Raw genomic sequence first — 18957 nt, forward strand, 5'->3', positions numbered from 1 at the left:
AGGTGAAGGCATTTCCCAAAGTGAAGGTGAAGGGAAAGGATTTCTCAGATGATAGCTATGCACTAGGCAGGCAGCCAGTTGAAAATGAAGCAGTGTGACTCCAGACACAGATATGTTGAGGGACTTTTGTTTTGTACACTCTTATACCTGATAACATATGGGTAGTTTGTCCCCAAAGTATATCTGTACTTAGCTTGCATGGACCATGTGCTGATGAAGTTCTTGCTCTCTCCTGCGTACCCTGCTACCTGGATAACCAGACATGCATTTCACATCACAGAAGAATTTTGCTTTGAACTACTACTGAAAGCTGAAGATTGGCCCTGGTAAGTAAGCCTAGAAGCAGAAAATAGTGTCCTGCACCCACTGATCATATTCCTATAACATCTCAGCACCCGGCCCACACTACAACCCTGCCAGATGCCTTCACTATATTGAGCCCTGTGTTTTCTGGGAATCATTCTTGCCTCCCCCAAATGGGGCTATGATAAACTCTCAAAAGCTGAAGACAGATTACGATTCTCTTAACCTCATCTTCTCTGAGAACCTTCATCAAACAGTGGCAATAACACCCTTTCGATATGCTTTTCTGATGACTTTTAAACTAATCACCTTTTTCATTCATTTATATTGCAAATACTTATTGTTAAAATAATGAAAAACTTCAGAAAATCACAATATTAAAATACAAAGGAGAAAAACTATATGACAATAACAATAGATTTAGAGAAAGCATTCTATAAAATTCAACAGCTATTCATGATCTAAAAAACACAGTTCTTTACATACTAGTAGTAGAAGAGAACTTTCTTAAGCTATAAACTCAACACATTTAGTCATGAAATGTTTTTAAAAATTATCTTTAAAATCAAGACTAAAGCAAGGATATATATTTCACCATTTCTATTCAGCATTATACTGGTAGAAGTCTTATCCAACATGGTATTAGCAGTGACATGAACATATACAGAAAATATCACAGGACATGTACCAGAAGCAATAAGTGGAATTCAACAGGGCCACCAGATTCAAGTCAATATTCATAAATCATTTTTATGTACTAGTGCAAACAATTGAAAATAGCATCAACAAACAACAAATGTTTAGGGGTTAAATTTAGCAAATATATGCAAGACCCGTACATTGGAAACTATGATGAACAGTTTTTTTGCTGAGAGAAATTAAAGAAGACCTAAATAAATGGAGATATGTACCATTTTCATAGATAGAAAACTCAGTATTATTAAGATGTGAGTTCTTCCCAAATTGATCTGTAGGTTCAGTACAATCACAAAATCTCTGCAGGCTTTTTGGTAAAAATTGAGAAACTGATTCTGAAATTTACATGGGAAGGCAAAGGACCTCGAATAGCCAAAACACAGTTTTGAAAACAGTAAAGTTAAGGGACTTACACTACTTGATTTACTCTGTGCTACAATAATTAAGACAATGTGATATTGGCGGTAAGAATGAAATATAGATCAATGGAACATCTAAATATAGACTCACACATCCATAAACTTTCTAAGGTAATTCTGTGGGGAAAAGATAATCTTTTCAACAAATTGCGCTGAACAGCTTGATATTCTTATTTTAAAAGTGAACTTAAACTCACACCATTACAAAAATTTACTAGAAGTGAATCATATCCCTAAATGTATAAGCTAAAATTATAAAACTTCTAGAAGAAAACATAGAAGTCTTTGCAGCCTTTAGTTAAGCAAAGAGTTATTAAATAGGACACAAAAAGTGCAGACTATAATGAAAATATTGATAAATCGAACTTCATCAAATAGCAAACTTTTGTTCTTTAAGAAATTGAAAGGCAAGTTACAGACTTGGAGAAAATATTTGCAAAATATATCCAACAAGATTTAGAATATATAAAGAATTCATAATAATAAGGCAAACAACAATTTTTTAATGGGCAAAGGCTCAACAAATTGTATCAGAGAATATATATAGATGGCAAATAAGCAAGTGAAAAGATACCCTATAACATTAGTCATCAGGGAAATGCATATTAAAACCACAATGTGATACTACTACACACCTCTTAGAACAATAAGTAAGAATGTAGAACAAAAAACTCATACACTGCTGGTGGGAATGTAAAATGATACAATCGCTTAGGAAAAGTTTAGCAGTGCCTTATAAAAGCTTAACATTTACCTGCCATACAATTCAGCCATTCCTCTCCTAGCTTTTTACCCAAGAGAAATGAAAGCATATGTCCATATAAAGACTTACGAATGTTCATAGCTGCTTTATTTGTTATAGCAAAAAACTGGAAACAGCATAAATGTCCATCAACAATTGGACAGATAAACAAATTATGATATATCCATACAGTGGAGTATTACTCAGCAGTAAAAGAAAATGAATTTTGAAATAATTATGCCAAGTGAAAAAAAAACAAGGTTATACTGTATTATTCCATTTATATAACATTCTTAAAAAATGCAAACTCAGCTTTTGGAAGTGATGGATGTGTTTATTATCTAGAATGTGTTGGTTTCATGGATATATATAGATGTCTCATCAAATGTACACTTTAAATATATACAGTTTAAGTCCATGATACCTCATTGAAGCTATCAAAAATATATAAGCTACTGTTAGTATTTTGAGTCACTCACCACGCTTCATTTTCTCATCAGTGAAATGAAAAAAAATAATGCCTGCCTCACAGGGTTTATTTGTGTGCGTGTATATGTGTCTGTAGTGTAGTGTGTATAGAGTGTATCTAATTTACTCCAGTGTCCGAAACAGAGCAAGTGACTCAGTCCGTGTTAATTCTGTTCTACCACTACCCTTGCACTTCCATGGGACTGCCGAATTGTTGAGGGCTTTCAGATTACCTTCTTGATACATTTAGCAAAGTCTTAGTGGCACATTCTTTTTCAGTATCTTTTAATGGCTAACTGTAATAAGCAAATGGATTAGAGAATTTAATAGATGGGTTTGTTTTTAAAACTATCAAAAACCTTTCCTTCTCATGAAAATGATGACTTCAAGCTCTGATTATGACATGACTTGACAAAATTTTATTTTGCTTTGCTTTTTATTTTCCCCCACAGGGTTTATCCTTGGCTTAGAGGACTGGGTTATACATCCTTGGGTTTATTTTTATTGGGATTTTTATTATGGAACATAGATAACATCTTTTGTGTCTCACTGAGGTAAGATATATTTTTAATCTTTGAGAAAATTTTTTGGAAGCAATCAACTAAGCAGAGTTTCATAGGCATATAGAATTATTAGTGCCCTGAAGTGAATTTTGCCATTGTTGAAATTAAAAAGATTTGTACAACACAATAAAGTTAAATTCTGGGAGGACTTACTTAAATTACCTAAAAATATAGGCCTAAGAATATTTTGTAACATCTGTAGGGATTTTTAATCAAATGTTGACTAGGTCTTTAAAATCTGCCTAATTTGCTTTACTGAAGAAGTAAGAATGATTTGTAATAAGCATTTGAAATATATGTATATAATTTTGTACTTTAATATGCTTAATGTTTTCTAAAAAAGACAAGTGTTCCTTTTACTATCTTGTCAGCAATTGTGCATTGACTGGAGTTTGATTCTTGGGTCTCTGGACCCTTGTCTGTCACTAAGGTACTCTCTTTCTGTGTCTCAGTTTCCATAAAATGAACAAATTAAATAGGTTAAACTAGTGGGTCCTTCCAACTCAAAATTCTGTGACCTAAACAGTTCTGCGTAAACACAGAGGACAGAAGAATATATTGAAGAGCACCACAGAGAGGCAGTCAGCAAAATTGAGACTGGGAGAAATCTGTAGGATAAATGACCTGGTCTCTTCAGCAAATTAATTGAGGGGAGGGGGAACCAGGGGGAGGGGGAGGCAGGAGTAGGGGAGAAGGAACATATAGATTAAAAGAGACGTAAGAGATATATCAACCAAATGTGATGTATTGACCTTTTTTGGATTTTGATTCAAAAATCAACTATTAAAAAAAAAAAAGTTAATGAGATGATTAGAACTTTGATTAGTAACAATATTTTATGATATTAAGGGATTATTATTAATATTTTAGGTATAAAACTGGTGTTATGGTTATGTTTTAAAAAGGTTTTAATCTTTAAGAGATACATACTGAAATATTTAGAGATTAAATGATGCAATACCTGGGATTTGCTTCAAAATAATATGGGGCTGGGGAGAAGTAGATTGGAGTTTAGATGATACAAGATTGGCCATAAATTAAAATTGCTGAAGCTAGGTAATGGGTACATTATTTTGCCTACTTTTGCACATGTTTAAAATTATCCATAATAAAAAGTTAAATAAGTAAATGGAGATTTTAAATGTACATAAACAAACAAGTAATACACCTTGCTTAGGAAACGAAAATCTAATTGCGTCATTCTAAATCAGTAATACTCATCAGAAACCCCACTGGAGCTTTTACACTGTTGATGTAAGTCCTCCTCTGGGTGAGAGCCACTAAGAAACAAAGTAGGTTCTTAGTTTAGAAATGATGATTGTCTTAAAAATTCATGGAGGTATCTAGAAAAATAATTTGGTGTTTCACATTGATTGTTTTTCCTTCTACTAAATGAGACTATTAATATGATACACAATCAAAAGATCTAGAATTTTAGACTTGGTTGTGCCACCAGCTGAGTGACTCGAACAATTCAGTTAACCTCTCTGAATTTTATATTCCTGAGATGTAAAGCAAAGCTAATAATAGCCACCTCAAAGATTCGCTATGAGATGAAATAATAGATACAAAAGGACTTTATATACTGTGTGGTGCTCTTCTAAGATTACGGTTGTATGCAGGGCATAGGACAAGTTATCTAGTTTCTTAAAGTGAATAAATAGGTAAGTAGACCAATGTTTCCCAAAGTGTGTTCCAGGAAGCACTTGTTCCATAAGGTGTTGATATTACTTGAGAAAAGGGTCCTGTCGATTAGTAGGTTACCTGAAAAAAAAGGAGATAAACTCTTTTAGTTATGGTAGGACTTTTCAAAATTTTTAATCTGTTAATATGCATCACAGATTGCCAAAAGTGCAATAAACTATGTACTATTTCCAGCATTTATTCTGACCACAGAGTCCTTTTCTTTGTAGAACTTTTGCTAGAAATACTGTTCTTCAAAATACACTTTGGAAAACAATACAGCAGACTACAACAGGCTTAGAAATGAAATAATTGCCAAATTTGAGAAATGGCATTTCAAAGTTTTCTGAGACTGTCAGCATTAGTTGCTAAATATTAAAAAAAAAAAAAAATTAACATGATGATTTTTCCCCCCTTTCTATACAGGAACTTTCGAAAGAAGGTACCACCTGTCATAGGTGTTACCACACAATTTCATGCATGGTGGCATATTTTAACTGGCCTTGGGTCTTATCTTCACATCCTTTTCAGGTAGGAAATAGAGACTTTTTAAACCTAACATTGAGTATTTTTTTCTATACACTTCAAATAGGATGATGTAAATATAAAATGTCAGAGACAGAATCAGAAACTTATGTTCCAGCTTTGCCTCTGCCATTGCGTGACCTTAAGCAAATCGCTTCCTCTCTCTCAAGGCTAGTTTTCTCATCCTTAAAGTAAGACAGTTGTACTAACTGACCTCTGATACATGATCTATTTAATGCAAGTTGGATATAAACTTTTTTTAGTAATAGAATAAAATATCTCCATTTCTAGTTAATCAGCATATCTTATTTTATAGTAAACAAATGTAAGGGGGAAAGAAAAGCAGCCAGACCCCCTGAGTAGGGGAATGGAAAAGCATGGGTCTGAAGTCCGCAGCTTAAGTAGTCTCTTTCCCTGTCAAATCAGTTGCCACTCTTCCCCTGCTTCCCTAGTAAAGAATCTGTTGGAGGTCAGCCATTAATAGCAAAAATTACATCAGAATTCTTTCTGATCACCCTATTCAAATGGATCACTCCCTCCCCCCTTATCAGGCCTTATTTTTCTTCAAAGCATTTATAACCAGTTATATACTTATTTATTTGTTTACCGCTCCCAACTAGACTATAAGTTCCTTAAGAGTAGCTGGGACTTTATCTTATTCACTGCTACTCTCCCAAATGCTTAGAAAAATGTCACATAGTACACATTCAGTATATATTGTTAAATGATTTACTTAATGAATGTGTACATATTGATCTCTTTACCAGGGGATCAGGCTATGTTTATTCTCAAATTCTTCTCAAGAATTGAGAGAGTAGAAGTCTAACTTTGGGTAGTGAACACATAATGCAATATATATACAACGTACTTTTGAATTGTACACTTGAAACATTTGATTTTATTAATGTCACCCCAATAATCTTTTTAAAAATAATAATAATAAATTAAAGAGAAAAAAAGAATTGAGAGAGCTGACGTATTTGTAGAAAGGGGAAGAAAATTTTCCTTTGAACCAATGTGAAAATTTACTTAAGTGAAATTTTTAGAATACCTCCCCAAAATAACATTTGTATCTCAACTATCTGGAGATGAACTTGTTTAGGCAACCCGAATTATTTAAATTTAACTACCTGAGAATTATATAAAAAGAACTTCTGGGCAACTAAATAAGAATCACTGAATTCATGCTATGAAAAGCTCAAGGTTATTAAACTCTGACTCTAAGTATATTTACTTTTTGCACCTTCTTACTACATTGATTATTTGGATTCTCAGCCCATAGCATATGGGAAATATCTAATTTAAAAGGGAAGGGATATGGGAGAAAATGCTTGGGGAAATTGATAAATGATAGAAAAAGAGAAACAAGAATAATTATAAAGCTAACCCAAGAATTAAAAATGTAGGACCTTATCACTGCCCAAGAAGTCCCAAGAACAATATCTCAGTGTAATATAATACAGTAATGAATATCTCTAATACTCGAAGTTATACTTATATTCTATTTTAAAAGGCTAGGGTATCCCACTTTTTCCTTCCCTTTTCCATCTTCCTTTCACTTTCTTCTTCTCTCCTGGTGTGGAAACCCTTCAAGAGGGGGAGGAAGTGCTGTATAAGGTGGTAGCATTCAATGTCTAAGGAATAGGGAACGAGGAAGAGGGGTCAGTGCCGAGGGGAATAGAGAATGAAGAAGTGGGGTCAGTGGTAGCAGCATGCTGAGCTTCTAAGAAAATCTGGCTGTCTTGAGGAAGGGGCTGCTGTGCAGGGCAAGGAAGCAGAGTGATGAGGGGAAGGGGCGTGGAGGGGATAGATGGAGATGGTGGCTTGAGTTGGGAAATAAATGAATTGATTAAATAGAAAGTAGATGTCTTGAGGATAACAAAGTATTGGTACGAACTCATGGGTGTGTGACACACATGTATATACATATATATACACTCAGAAATAGAAAAAGATGATTGTATTGTATAAATTATATGTATACATATGTTTGCACATACATATATTACCTAGTTCTATCCCCTGTAATTCGAGTATCAAAATTAAATAGCATGAATTTTAACAACCTATTGAATAAAAGCAGAATCTGTGAGTGCATACTAATATAAATAAATGAATAAATAAATGAGGAGAAGCAAAAACTGTTTCTTACAGAAGAATACCAAGTAATGGAAACAATCAGCATTTGGCAGCCATCGTAGGAGTAGTCGATAGGCTTTAGTTACCAATGGATGCCCTGGCTGATAGGTGGAAGTTTAATGAGAAACACATATTGGTTTACTTCAGAATGTCTTCCCATGACACACCAATACAAGGGGTAAATGGCGACTTTACAGTGTAGAAAACTGTCAGCAACCAACTGGACTATGCATCTAAGTTTAAACATTGCCCATGATGGAGCAGGTCAGTATAGCGTGTCTCCTGATGTAATGCACTGAGATGAGCTAAGCATCATTTCTGTGGTGTTCTTGCCAAAAATGCATGGCCTGGGTCTGGTCGTGAGGAAGCATTGATGGACCCAAGTTGAAGGTTCTTCTACAGATTGAAAGTCCTGTACTCTTTAAGACTGTCGAGTACATGAGAGACAAAGAAACACTTGAAAAACTTAGAAAATAAACTGTTAAGACATTACATGAAAGCTAAATGTAATGCCTATTTCTGGTTAGTAACCTGGATCAGAAAGAAAAAAGAAATTGTTGAGACAGTCAGCAAAATTTGAATGAAGTCTTGACTTGGATGGTAGTATTGTATTAATGTTGATTTTCTGAGGTAATTTAGGAGAGTTTTTAGAGGAGGCATCACTATAGATTCTGCACATAAGAGAAGATAAGATATTTTTAACATTTTATGTGATAGGTACTTTTGTTTATGTTTGAAATTTTTCATAATAAAAAGTGTGAATTTTAAGCTTATAATTTCATTCAGACTAGGCATTTGATATCTATTACCTCCTTTAATCTTCAGGGCAGTTCTATAAGGCAGGTATTATTTTCCTTGAGAAAAGACAAGCTCAGAGAAGTCAAGTACCTCACACATGATCTTAGTGTTATCGCCTGGAGTTGAGCCCAGAGTTTTCTGTCTCCCCAAACCAATCTAGTAGTCCTTGGAAATCACCTAATATAACATCTTCATTTGATGGTAAAGGAAACTGGGCCCACAGAGAAGTGAGTTGCTCAAAGTCACTGGTTAGTTAGAGTACAGTATATTTTGGCTAACAATTAGAACCTGAATTCGAATTCTGCTTCTTGCATTAAATAGCTGTGGCACTTTGAATGGAACATTTGAACTTTCTGAGACCATTTCTCAAATGCAAAACAGGAATAATAATACCTACCTAGTAAGGTGTAGTTTAAGAATGAAATGTGTATAAAGCTCTGGGTCCAGTGCTTCCCCACCATTGTAGGTGCATAATAAACGGTCGGGAGTGGTGGAGGTAACAGCAAGCGTTAGAATACAGGGCTTCTCTGCCCCAGTCCAGGATTCTTTCCTAAAGAGAAAGGAAAAGGTGGCAACTTTTAGAGATTAATATCTGAAAAACTGTCAGACGAGGTTATATTTTAAGACAATAGAATATTCATCATAATACTTGATGCTCCTCTTTACAGTTCTGGTTTTGGGTAGAGTGGCATCATAGCCACATTAAATTATACAAATTCCACTATACATGCTCGTTCACCTTTTCTTCCCTTGCTTAAAAGAGAAAATTGTTCATACTATAAAATTTTATTTTGCATATGTACATGATACACTGTATATTAACATACAAATTTAATAGTGTACTATACATAAAACTATGTATGCTGTATTTATGGATAGCTTAATGAATTCAGGGATAAATTTTACTTTACTTTTGCTGTATGCACTAATTTTAGAATATGATATCTTCAGAGGTGATTCATTTTAAAGGATACTAAGAGGAATCTGTTACCGTCTTGGTTATTTCATACCTGTATTGTAATCCTGTAGAGCTGATATAATAATTTCCAAAGCATTCTAAGAACACTCTACTTTAATCTTTACTACAGTATATCTTCAGAAATGAAACTGGCAATTGTGATATAAATCATATCGAGCATGAGTGGAATGCTCCCTACTAAACTACAAACATCCTGAGGTCACAGTCTGAGTTGATCATTTCTCTGTCTTAGCATCTTGCCAAGTGTTCTGGACAGAGTAGGTGCTCAAAAATATGGTTGCTAAAAGAATAAAGGATATACCAATGTTGTTCGTTCTTGTATATACAGAAACACTATGGTTAGATTTGTCAGTAAGTAGTGTGCATGGATTAAAAGTCAATCTGAAGAGCTTTCCTTCCTCTTTTCTTTCAGTATATATACAAGAACGCTTTACCTGAGATGCAGGCCAAAAGTGAAGGTAAGTCTTCTTCATGTGTGTGTGTGTGTCTGTGTGTGTTGGAGAGGGGGGATGTTGGAAGGATGAGATGGAGGTGGAAGAAGAGGGTGAGGTGGGGAGGTAGTTGAGTGAGTACAGGCTTTGGAACCAGATACCCTTGAATCTTAATCTTGCATCCACTGCTTTTTGACCTTAGGCAGATCTCTTTAAGCCTCAATTTCTTCAACAATAAAATAGAGCTGTTAATAACTATATTGAAAATTTGTTTTAAGGATGATTTAAATGTCCAGCTCCATGCTAGTAGATGCTTAATATATTTAAATAAATGAATTAAAAATAGTTTCTGTGATCTGGTACAAGCCTGGAAAAAATGTGCTGTGCTCAGGCTACTACTACCAGGACAATACTAGCAAACCTACCAGGCACTATAGTCATAGCTCACGCATGGGTTCTTTTTCATTTTTTCAAGGAACAATTTTGTCTTCTCTCATTTTGTTCTAACTTGTTTCCAAACAGTTTATCTTCGGAATCTGGCCAGTGATCCTGTTTGAGCCTCTCAGGAAATACTGATGAATTATTCCACCCAGAAAACAAAGCACCTATCACAGACCTGGCCAAATGAATAAGGAAATCCTTAAAGACCTACGTGTTTAAATATAGCATGACCTTCACAGCAAGGGAGTGACTTTCTGACTAACTCTGCCAGCCACACGCAGAATGAGAAATGGAGCTTGTTGGATATTTAGCTCATGTCTTGATCTCATTTGTCCTCCTCCTAACCCTCACCCTGACATGTTTAAAAAGAAACAGACATGATGTGTATGTATATACTTGAATGCTAGAAAAATTGGGCTTTTCTTAACAGGCTAACAGTTCGTGCTGATCATAGGAAATTAACTTTTTCCTCTTCTCTGACAAGGATTGCATGTGAATTATACTTTTCTTAATATTTGATTAATGAAAACAGCTAGGCTGGCAAAACCCCATATTCAAATGGCCAGCTGTGAGCCAGCACTTAGCTGTATCAGCTTTGATTTATATTTTTGTTATAGTAACCTCATGGATGGTTTTCTAAGGTAAAAAAAAAAAAAAGCTATCAGTAAGATGGTAGTTCTTCACTGTCTGCCTGTGCGCTTAGAGTGTCATAAGCCAGCTCAGACCTGCCACTGTGTTCTATACTTGTCACATCCCAGCTCTGTCATGTCTGTGTGTGGCCCACAGCCAATCAGAGTAGGTGGGTCATCTTATAGCCTTTACAAAGCCCACGAAGACACCTGTAGAATGTTGTATCTCCAGGAGTTAAAGGTGGTGGTTTTCTTTCCTTTGATCTTTGCAGATCTTTAAGTTGTTACTGTTTTTATGGCTAGGCAAACATGATTAGTGGTCTAGCCTTCCCATATTCCATCTTCCTAGCATAATTTATTTGAAGTTACCAGTGAATGTTGTTATACTCTGACTTTTTAAATTATGCAATATTTTCCAGTTTTCAGAGGCCATGGTTATGCCCAGGGAAATGTGTTAGGTTAACTAGAGCTAAATGATCAGGATCCTATTTACATAAAGCTTATTAGAATACCTGCTCCTTAATTTTTTGAAAGAAATAGGTATAAAGATTAAAAACAGCTCTAAACTTACTTGAACTTAGAACAGAACTTCCAAAAATTAAAGTGCTAAAAAAATGGCAGCGGAATCTCCTTGTAAGGCAGATAGCTCTAATTTGGATTTGAGTGTATAACAAATTGTATCACTTTTCACAAACATAACACCTGTCTAGATTTAAAAACCTGATTTGACCCCTTTGCTCATATTTGTAGTTCTTTACCGTTTAGCACTTTTATGACTTTTTCCTGCTTATACATTATTATAAAATTCAGATGGTTTTTTACCACATCAGGTGACATTAACCCGTATACAATCCTGAGCTACAGCTTCAAAAAGAAACTTGTTTTTTTCTTAAGCGAAGGTATTAAACAGTTCAGTCATTTTTCCAGTATTTAGTAAGTAGCTTTAATACAAATTTAATGTTATTGTTTTTCTTCACCTACTGGCCTTAGTTTTAGTCCGAGTTCTAATTCCCTTACCTTAGCATACCAACATGCACTTAGGCAGATACTTCCACCTACATTTATGATCCTCCAGCAAGAAAAGCACTTGCCAAAACATAAATCTAAAAGAACTTTGGTTGTGCCTTAGGAAAATATAAAACTAAACAGTTCTAACACACAGCCCATAAGACTGTTCTTTTGTTTATTACAAGATTCTGACTTCCGGCTACATTTTATGTGCAGCTACCTGGGCTATCAGCCATCTTACATTTTTAATGAGTTCATTTGTTTCACACCATTGTCTTTTTGTACTCTTTGCTCAAGATATACTTCTGCATAAAGAATACTTATATAGGAACAAAGGCACATCCTTCATGATAATGCTGCTAAACATTGGGAGACTGAGGTTCTACAGTATTAAAGTCAAATTAAAGATATAGAGAGCATGCCCTGACACAGGCCCTTTAGAGCAGTTTGTTCAATGACTGATTCAGACACCACTTGTTGAATAAAGTTGTCCAGCACCTCACTGGGGAAGCATGGGCCCCGTTAGGTGACTAGTAACACTATGGCCAATTCTTCAAAGACCCTCGTTTCTGTTCTGAAAACAACATGAAAGCTTAGCATAAAACGTTTTAAAAGTTTTGAGCAAAAAGCAAAGACTAAGTCCAGGCTCTTTAATTTTCCAAGTTAGTTTGTGCCTCACACGTGGCTCTCTTTTTCAGCAAGCCTTGTATAAGCACATTCAGGACTTTGTACTTGTGCCATATCAAGTATTATGGAAATACTGCTGACCTTCAGAATATTGCTAAATCATCTTTATTTCAATGACTTTGGTTTTTTTCCTTCTAAGATTCTGGGTGGTCATTACAGAGTTGGATTACTACTACCCCCCTCCCTTTATTTTATTTTCTTAGAAGACATGCTGTTAACTAGAGTGTACAAAAAACCTGTTTCCTGCTGAGCAAATAATGGTTTGTTTGCATATCACCTGATGTGAAAGATGTTCATCTGTGAGCCTTATAACAAATTATATTTTAGAAAACATTAATACTTTATAAGGACGTGAAAGAAGCAATTTTGCTTGCACATTTTAGTATCCTTCTTCCTATGCTGCCATTTTCACTCTGGAAAATGGAAAGCAATTGGACTTTTTTTTTTTTTAAGGAAAAACTAGGTGAAAGATGGTTGTGTTGAACTGACTGATCACTCTATCTACTCCACCCCACCCTGGTGCTTTTGTGAAACATTGCCACCACCTGAAGTGATCTCTTTTATCCTTGTGATATTTTATAAATTGATGCTTAACAGGAGAAACATAATATACAAATGAGAACCCCCAAGTAGTGATATTTGGTTTACCAGAATTTGATCAGATAATTTACTGCAAAATTTCCAGGATTGTTAAAATCTGGGCTTTTCTTACACAAAGAGGATATTTCTTATACTAAGTAGAGGGGGTGTGAGTCAAAGAAAATAAGAGACCAAAAATATCAGGTACAAAATGCATGAAAATCTTTAAATGCCTGAAAAAACTAAGTTCTGTTTTAATGCAGAATTTAGCCAGTGCCCCTAAAAGTATCTAATAATTTAGTTTAAGGGTTTCTTGTGAGTCCTGTGGGTTCTGTATTACTTTGCTCTTGAAGAAAATCATTTGTTGCTAAGTTTAACAGTTTTAGCTCTCAATTCCATGTTACATGACAGAAGAAATTCTTTTAACCCTGTGGTTTATGATGTGCTACTGGATAAGCATTTGTGTAAAACAGGTGTTTTAAAGAGAACCAGTTATAATTGGAATTTGCAACTATGTGGTGATTTGCAGATCTACCTCTGTCTTACATTTTGCTTCATATCAGTGCCATAATATAATTAGTTTGATCACTTTGTCTCATTTTTCCGTGTCTAAAATTACAGCTTATTCAATATGCTGTAAGTATTTGGAAATAATGACAAAAATTTGGCCAAAATTAGTTAAAGCTTTTTTGGGGGAAGGCTGTAAAACGAAAAACAAGAATGGTCATGACCCATCTGACCGGAAAAATTCAATACTGCTTTTTAAACTGTTGCACTTCCTTTAAGAATTAGGAAATTTTTTATTTTAATGTCTAACTGTAGTTGCTAGAGAAAAGTTGCCAATATCGCTGAGGTTTACGTGAGCATGCTACTGGACTTAACAATTTCGCCTTTTGGAGAGGAAAAATCTTTCCTCTACCCTCTTAGATTCAGTAGTTGGAGGCCTGACAAAAAAACAGATTGTTTAACAAGGGAAAAGTGAGATTTTTGTTCACATATGTATGTAGGAGTTCAGAGAAAACTATGACTCAAGAAGTCAGAATATGGGGCCTATACACCATTTTAATAAGGGAAGGAAAGGTAAAGAATGGGCACTATGGAAAAACAAATGACTTTTAGGAAAGATAATGGGCCCTTAGGAGAATAGAAGGGAGATAATGATAGTTTTGTGACAATGTCTGTTTAGGTGTGGTGCTGAAACTCCCAGTGGAGAAGATTTATGACCGTTGAGTTCTTTTGGGAGGTTTTGCTTTTGGCAGATAAAAGGTTCGGGGTGGGGGGGAAGGGTGGGGGTGGGGGGGAAGACCTCTTCCTACATCTGTTGATTCCTAAATGCCTTCAGCTCAAAATAATTTTTATGCCACAGTGGTGTATTCTGGACCCTTTTATTTCCCGTCTAAAACTTCCTAAGTGTCACAGACCAGAAGCTGATTTGGTAGCTGTGGAGAGATCTCTTAGGATCCACAAACAGAAGACATAGATTATGCTGGAGAAAAGGAAAAAAATTAATAGTAGGAGCAGATTCTCATCTTTTTTTTTTTTTAAGTCAGGGCAGTCAATCAAAATGATTTTTAAGTGTTGGTCTCAAAGCATCTTTACATGGTGGAGTAAGGATGGTAGTGGTGGTCTCAGTCAAGGTTATTTCCCGGATCTCAAAGGACTATGTACTGGTGAACTTCCTGAGTGCGTTAACTGTTGTGATAAATCTTTTAAAGTTATATCAAATCGTCTGGCTTCAGCTTGCAGGGCTTCAGGAAAAGGGCGGGTTTAGTTTTTAGCGATGGGATGTCAGAAGTGGAAGAAAATTAGAAATGTTAATTACTGACAAAAATGCACAAATGGCAGGATCCAGCTTATAATGGGGCAAAAATAAAGAATATGAACAGAACTAGAAATGTGTTAATCCACAAGGGCGGGTTATACTCTTCCATTGAAACATAAAATTTCCCTCTGTAATCACCCCCATTTTTATTAAAGATAATCAAGTTAAGACTACTTTTGTTTGCAAAACAAGGCTAGTCTCATCAAACTAGGCCTGATTGTTTACGTAAGTACAGCAATAATAGTAACTGAAGACATAGGCCTTTTAAAGTTTCTTTTGCTAGAACTTTTATTAGGACTCTCAGGTTGAACTTTTAAAAGCCTCCAAGCTAGGAATGCAAGCCGAGAACTCACCATCAGACTTCACTTTCAGTACCCACAGATGTGGATGAATTCCTTCTTTTCAAAGTCCCCAAAACAGTCTAAGCTTCCTGGCCTGCCAGGAAGTGGCCTTCCTTACTTACCTGTAAGGCTGGGAACCCTGTAAGGGTACCAGGCTGGTTTTCCAGGAGACCTTTGTAAGCATGGCTCCTTTAAGTCAAACTTAGTTCCTTTAAACTGGTCAAATATGACATTCCAGTTAAAGGTAGGTAATATAACCAGAGTTTCCAATTGTATCCTCTTAAAAGGATAACAAATTCTTACTGAACTTATTCAAATAACTATGTTGCCATGAAAATAAAAATATTCAAGAATAGTGTCCAAATTTTGGAGGAATAAGGCAAGAAGTACTTCATTTTCATCTACAAAGATATGATCTGCTAAATTGCTGTAAGTTTTAGACAGCTTAAGAGAAGGGGGTTTCCCTAAATTTTGAAAATAAAACATTAAAGAACAAGCAATACTCTGAGCAAAAGTCATGGAAGAAATCATAATTATTCTTTATCGTTCTACTCAGTCCTGTATGAGAAATTCATGTCTTTATTAATTTGGGGTTAGCAGTTTTATGAATCTATGAGTTGCTTTATTAGTTCTGGAAATAATTAGTCTAGTAGTAAGATCTTAAAGTTACATAAGCAAAGACATCAGAAGCCTGTACCCTGGAGTGCCTGCTATAGTCCTTTCCATGGGTCTCTGAGACTCTTCTTTTGGAAGATGAAGGCTATAACTGATTACAAGCATTTTTCAGGAAAGCATCAGAGTAAGACAATATCTGAAAATGACAAAAGACTTAAAATGCCAACGGTTAAAGATCTGATGAGAGTTCATTATAACACAATTGACAAGGAAATTTGGTTGTCTGTGACATTCAACATTTTAAGATAACTGGAGTTATGGCTGATCACGTTATTCCAGGACATACTGTGAACAGTTATGACACTGACAAGTTTCTAGATTAGAAACTTTATACAATTTCTGAACTGATATTAATAATACCTACCCATACAAATATAAGCTATAGAAGGTTAAGTGTCACTTCTTATTTAACAATGCTTGCTATGCAATTTAACGTATCAAATAAAACTAATTAGTTTAGCATCACTCTTTGCAAGGCAGAAAGAACAAATCCCTTGAGATTTTCCAGGGGCCCTCTGGGAAATCTGAGATCAAAAAGACTTTATTTAGAATTTGATTTGGGGAAGTTGTCAAAATGAACACTCGATTAAATAAGATCACAGGTCACTGTGAACAATACTTTAGTTACTCCGGTAACCTAAATGACAATAATTAGTCTCATTTAGAACAGACCAATAATCCAAGAAACTTTTTCCTTTTAACAGAGGGAATTTCAACTTTCATTTTACACGTGTACACTATTAAGCTCATTTTTTAAAATTATAAATAAGTGCATTCATTCTTAGCCAGCTTGACCATTTGAATGAATAAGATATTCTCCCACCGCCCTGCCCCTTCTCTCCCCCTTCCTCCTCCTCCCACCCCTACCCCTGTCTTCAGACGGTTTACAACTTTCTATACCCATTCATGTTTTGTCCTTCACTTCCCACTTTTTCATTCTGGAGCAACCTTTAAATAACCTCTAAGCAACTGATTTAGGACAAAATTACTCCTTTTTTTTCCTTAACAAAAACATCTTTTATTCCTTTGAGACTGTTCAAGATTGTGTCCCTTCTTTTTGTTTCTAGTGTTTTCATTTACGTATATTAATTATAATTCTTAACCCTTAGTAACCTTAATTTTCAGTGTCAATGAAGCAGACAATTGTGAACTGTCTGTCACATGTCAGCATTCTGTAGATGAGCAGATTTATAAATACACCACCTCAATTTCTAGAGGTATGTGTTTCTTAATAGTACAATGTTTGTACTATTTTGTGGTGAAGACATGTTTATTAATAGACCCAAATATCTTTAGTCTCTGTAAAAATAAGTCAAAAGTAGATAAATTTATGTTTAGTGATTAATGATTCATTATTTTTATCTTATTTGGAAATGATCTAGACCCAGATATAGGTACTGTTTCACTTGAAATTCAAACTGAAGATAAAACTCTGGCTTTGGACCATAAACTCGCACATTAGGTAATGAAATCCTGACATCATTGAAGGAAATGTGGAAAATGTAAGGGATAACAAGTTTCATCAAACATCATTTCTCTCTCCGATAGACAATCAGAGCAGCTAAGGAGAAGACAGCTTACTAAAGCATTTAAACGGAATTATTAGCTGCAGAATGTTTGTTGTTTATGAACATTCAGCCCTTTGGAATAAGCAGTACTGTCCCCCATTTCAGTATGCTTTAAATATCTAGTACTGTTTCATGAGACCTTCATTTATCATTAAATTCAGTAAATTACCTGTTTTGATTGGCAGCTCGTGTGGAAAATGGTCGATCATAAGAATATTTCCTGCTAGAAAACCCTAAAACCTAACAAGAAATTCAATTACAGGCATGCAAGTGACCTAAAATTACCCTGCTCTGGTTAGCTCAGCAGCTGGCAATGTTACAGCACCAACCGCAGGTCACACTTCGCTCACAGTTCCTTTCAACCTTCATTTAACAAGACCTGCTTCATTTCTTTAAAGAGCCTAATGTTGATACCTGAATTAAGTCAAATATTCACATAATTGTAAGTCTTCTGAAATTTCTGGCAATGTCAGATCTGCAGATCATCACTTTTAAATTGAATTTGCAGAGGTAAAGGGTGCAGCAGGACACATTTATTAGAGAAATCTTTAAGTACATACAAATACTCATTCTGAGATCATATGCACCTAAAAGGAAATGATAAAAAAAAATGTGTCTATCATATCAAATGGCTCCTGACGAGGGGTAGGCAAACTCTAGCCCACAGACCAACTCCAGTCTGCAGGTATATGGCCTGCAAAGTAGGAATGATTTTTATATTTTAAAGATGTCATTTAAAATATACAAAAAGAATATGCAACGGAGATGCATGTGACCCGCAAAACCTCTGGTTCTGGGAGTTTGCCTCCCTTCCCTAGACCTTCAGCAAGTGAGCTCCATGATGGAAGTTCCATCATACCTCCCCCTGCCCTTCACTGCAAGGTGGTGATGCCAGTGTGTATTTGTCAGAATGAAATATTTCACACCATTAAAACATCTCTCACTTTTTTGTCGAATGTAATCATGGGATTTGTTTAAATATTTACGCTATAAAATCATTTCTCCATATCAGTTTTACTAGACTGGAAACAGTCTGCTGCAAAGTACCTAAACCTTTGAAACAATTACACGATTTGTTTTCATTATAAAGGAAATTCCATTACATACTTTAAAATCCAAAAACCCTAGTTGCATTTAGCTTTTGAGTTGACTTTCAGAAAGTTGAGATCTTTAGACCATTTTTCTCATGCCATATAAAACATGTTATATAGTAGTTGTCAAGGAACTATTAAGCCATCATAGTCATGTACACTTTTTTTTTTTAACTTTCAAAGGGGAAAAGTTCAAAGTCCTTTCCACAGTCATTTCTTTTTGGCTCTTTTAGAGCTAAATTGTTTAATACCAATTAATACATGAGTCTATTTTAACAGATATGATCATCAATTTCTGTTTAACATCAGGCATTTCCATACTTCTAACATTTCTGAGTTATTAATGTCACCAACAGATAAATTGTTCAAG

The 18957-nt window shown here is 35.1% G+C and overlaps 1 protein-coding gene and 1 long non-coding RNA gene across 3 annotated transcripts in view; one reads left to right on the forward strand and one right to left on the reverse strand.

The window, feature by feature from the left end:
- Positions 1–13678, forward strand: part of ACER3 (alkaline ceramidase 3) — a 108117-nt gene extending 94439 nt beyond the window's left edge. For both annotated transcript variants that reach the window (XM_039848117.1, XM_039848118.1), the window contains 4 exons: positions 3081–3182; positions 5301–5405; positions 9728–9773; positions 10269–13678. In XM_039848117.1, the coding sequence (XP_039704051.1) occupies positions 3081–3182; positions 5301–5405; positions 9728–9773; positions 10269–10322 (307 nt within the window). In that variant the 3' untranslated portion in view covers positions 10323–13678. The remainder of the gene's footprint in view (positions 1–3080; positions 3183–5300; positions 5406–9727; positions 9774–10268) is intronic.
- Positions 889–18957, reverse strand: part of LOC120590384 (uncharacterized) — a 30003-nt gene continuing 11934 nt past the window's right edge. Inside the window, exons 3-4 of the long non-coding RNA XR_005649703.1 lie at positions 8734–8886; positions 889–4955 (exon numbers count right to left, since the gene is read on the reverse strand). This is a non-coding gene — a long non-coding RNA (uncharacterized LOC120590384). The remainder of the gene's footprint in view (positions 4956–8733; positions 8887–18957) is intronic.

Source organism: Pteropus medius, unplaced genomic scaffold, assembly GCF_902729225.1.
Source record: "Pteropus medius unplaced genomic scaffold, Ma_sr-lr_union100, whole genome shotgun sequence".
In the NCBI taxonomy this organism is placed as follows: domain Eukaryota; kingdom Metazoa; phylum Chordata; class Mammalia; order Chiroptera; family Pteropodidae; genus Pteropus; species Pteropus medius.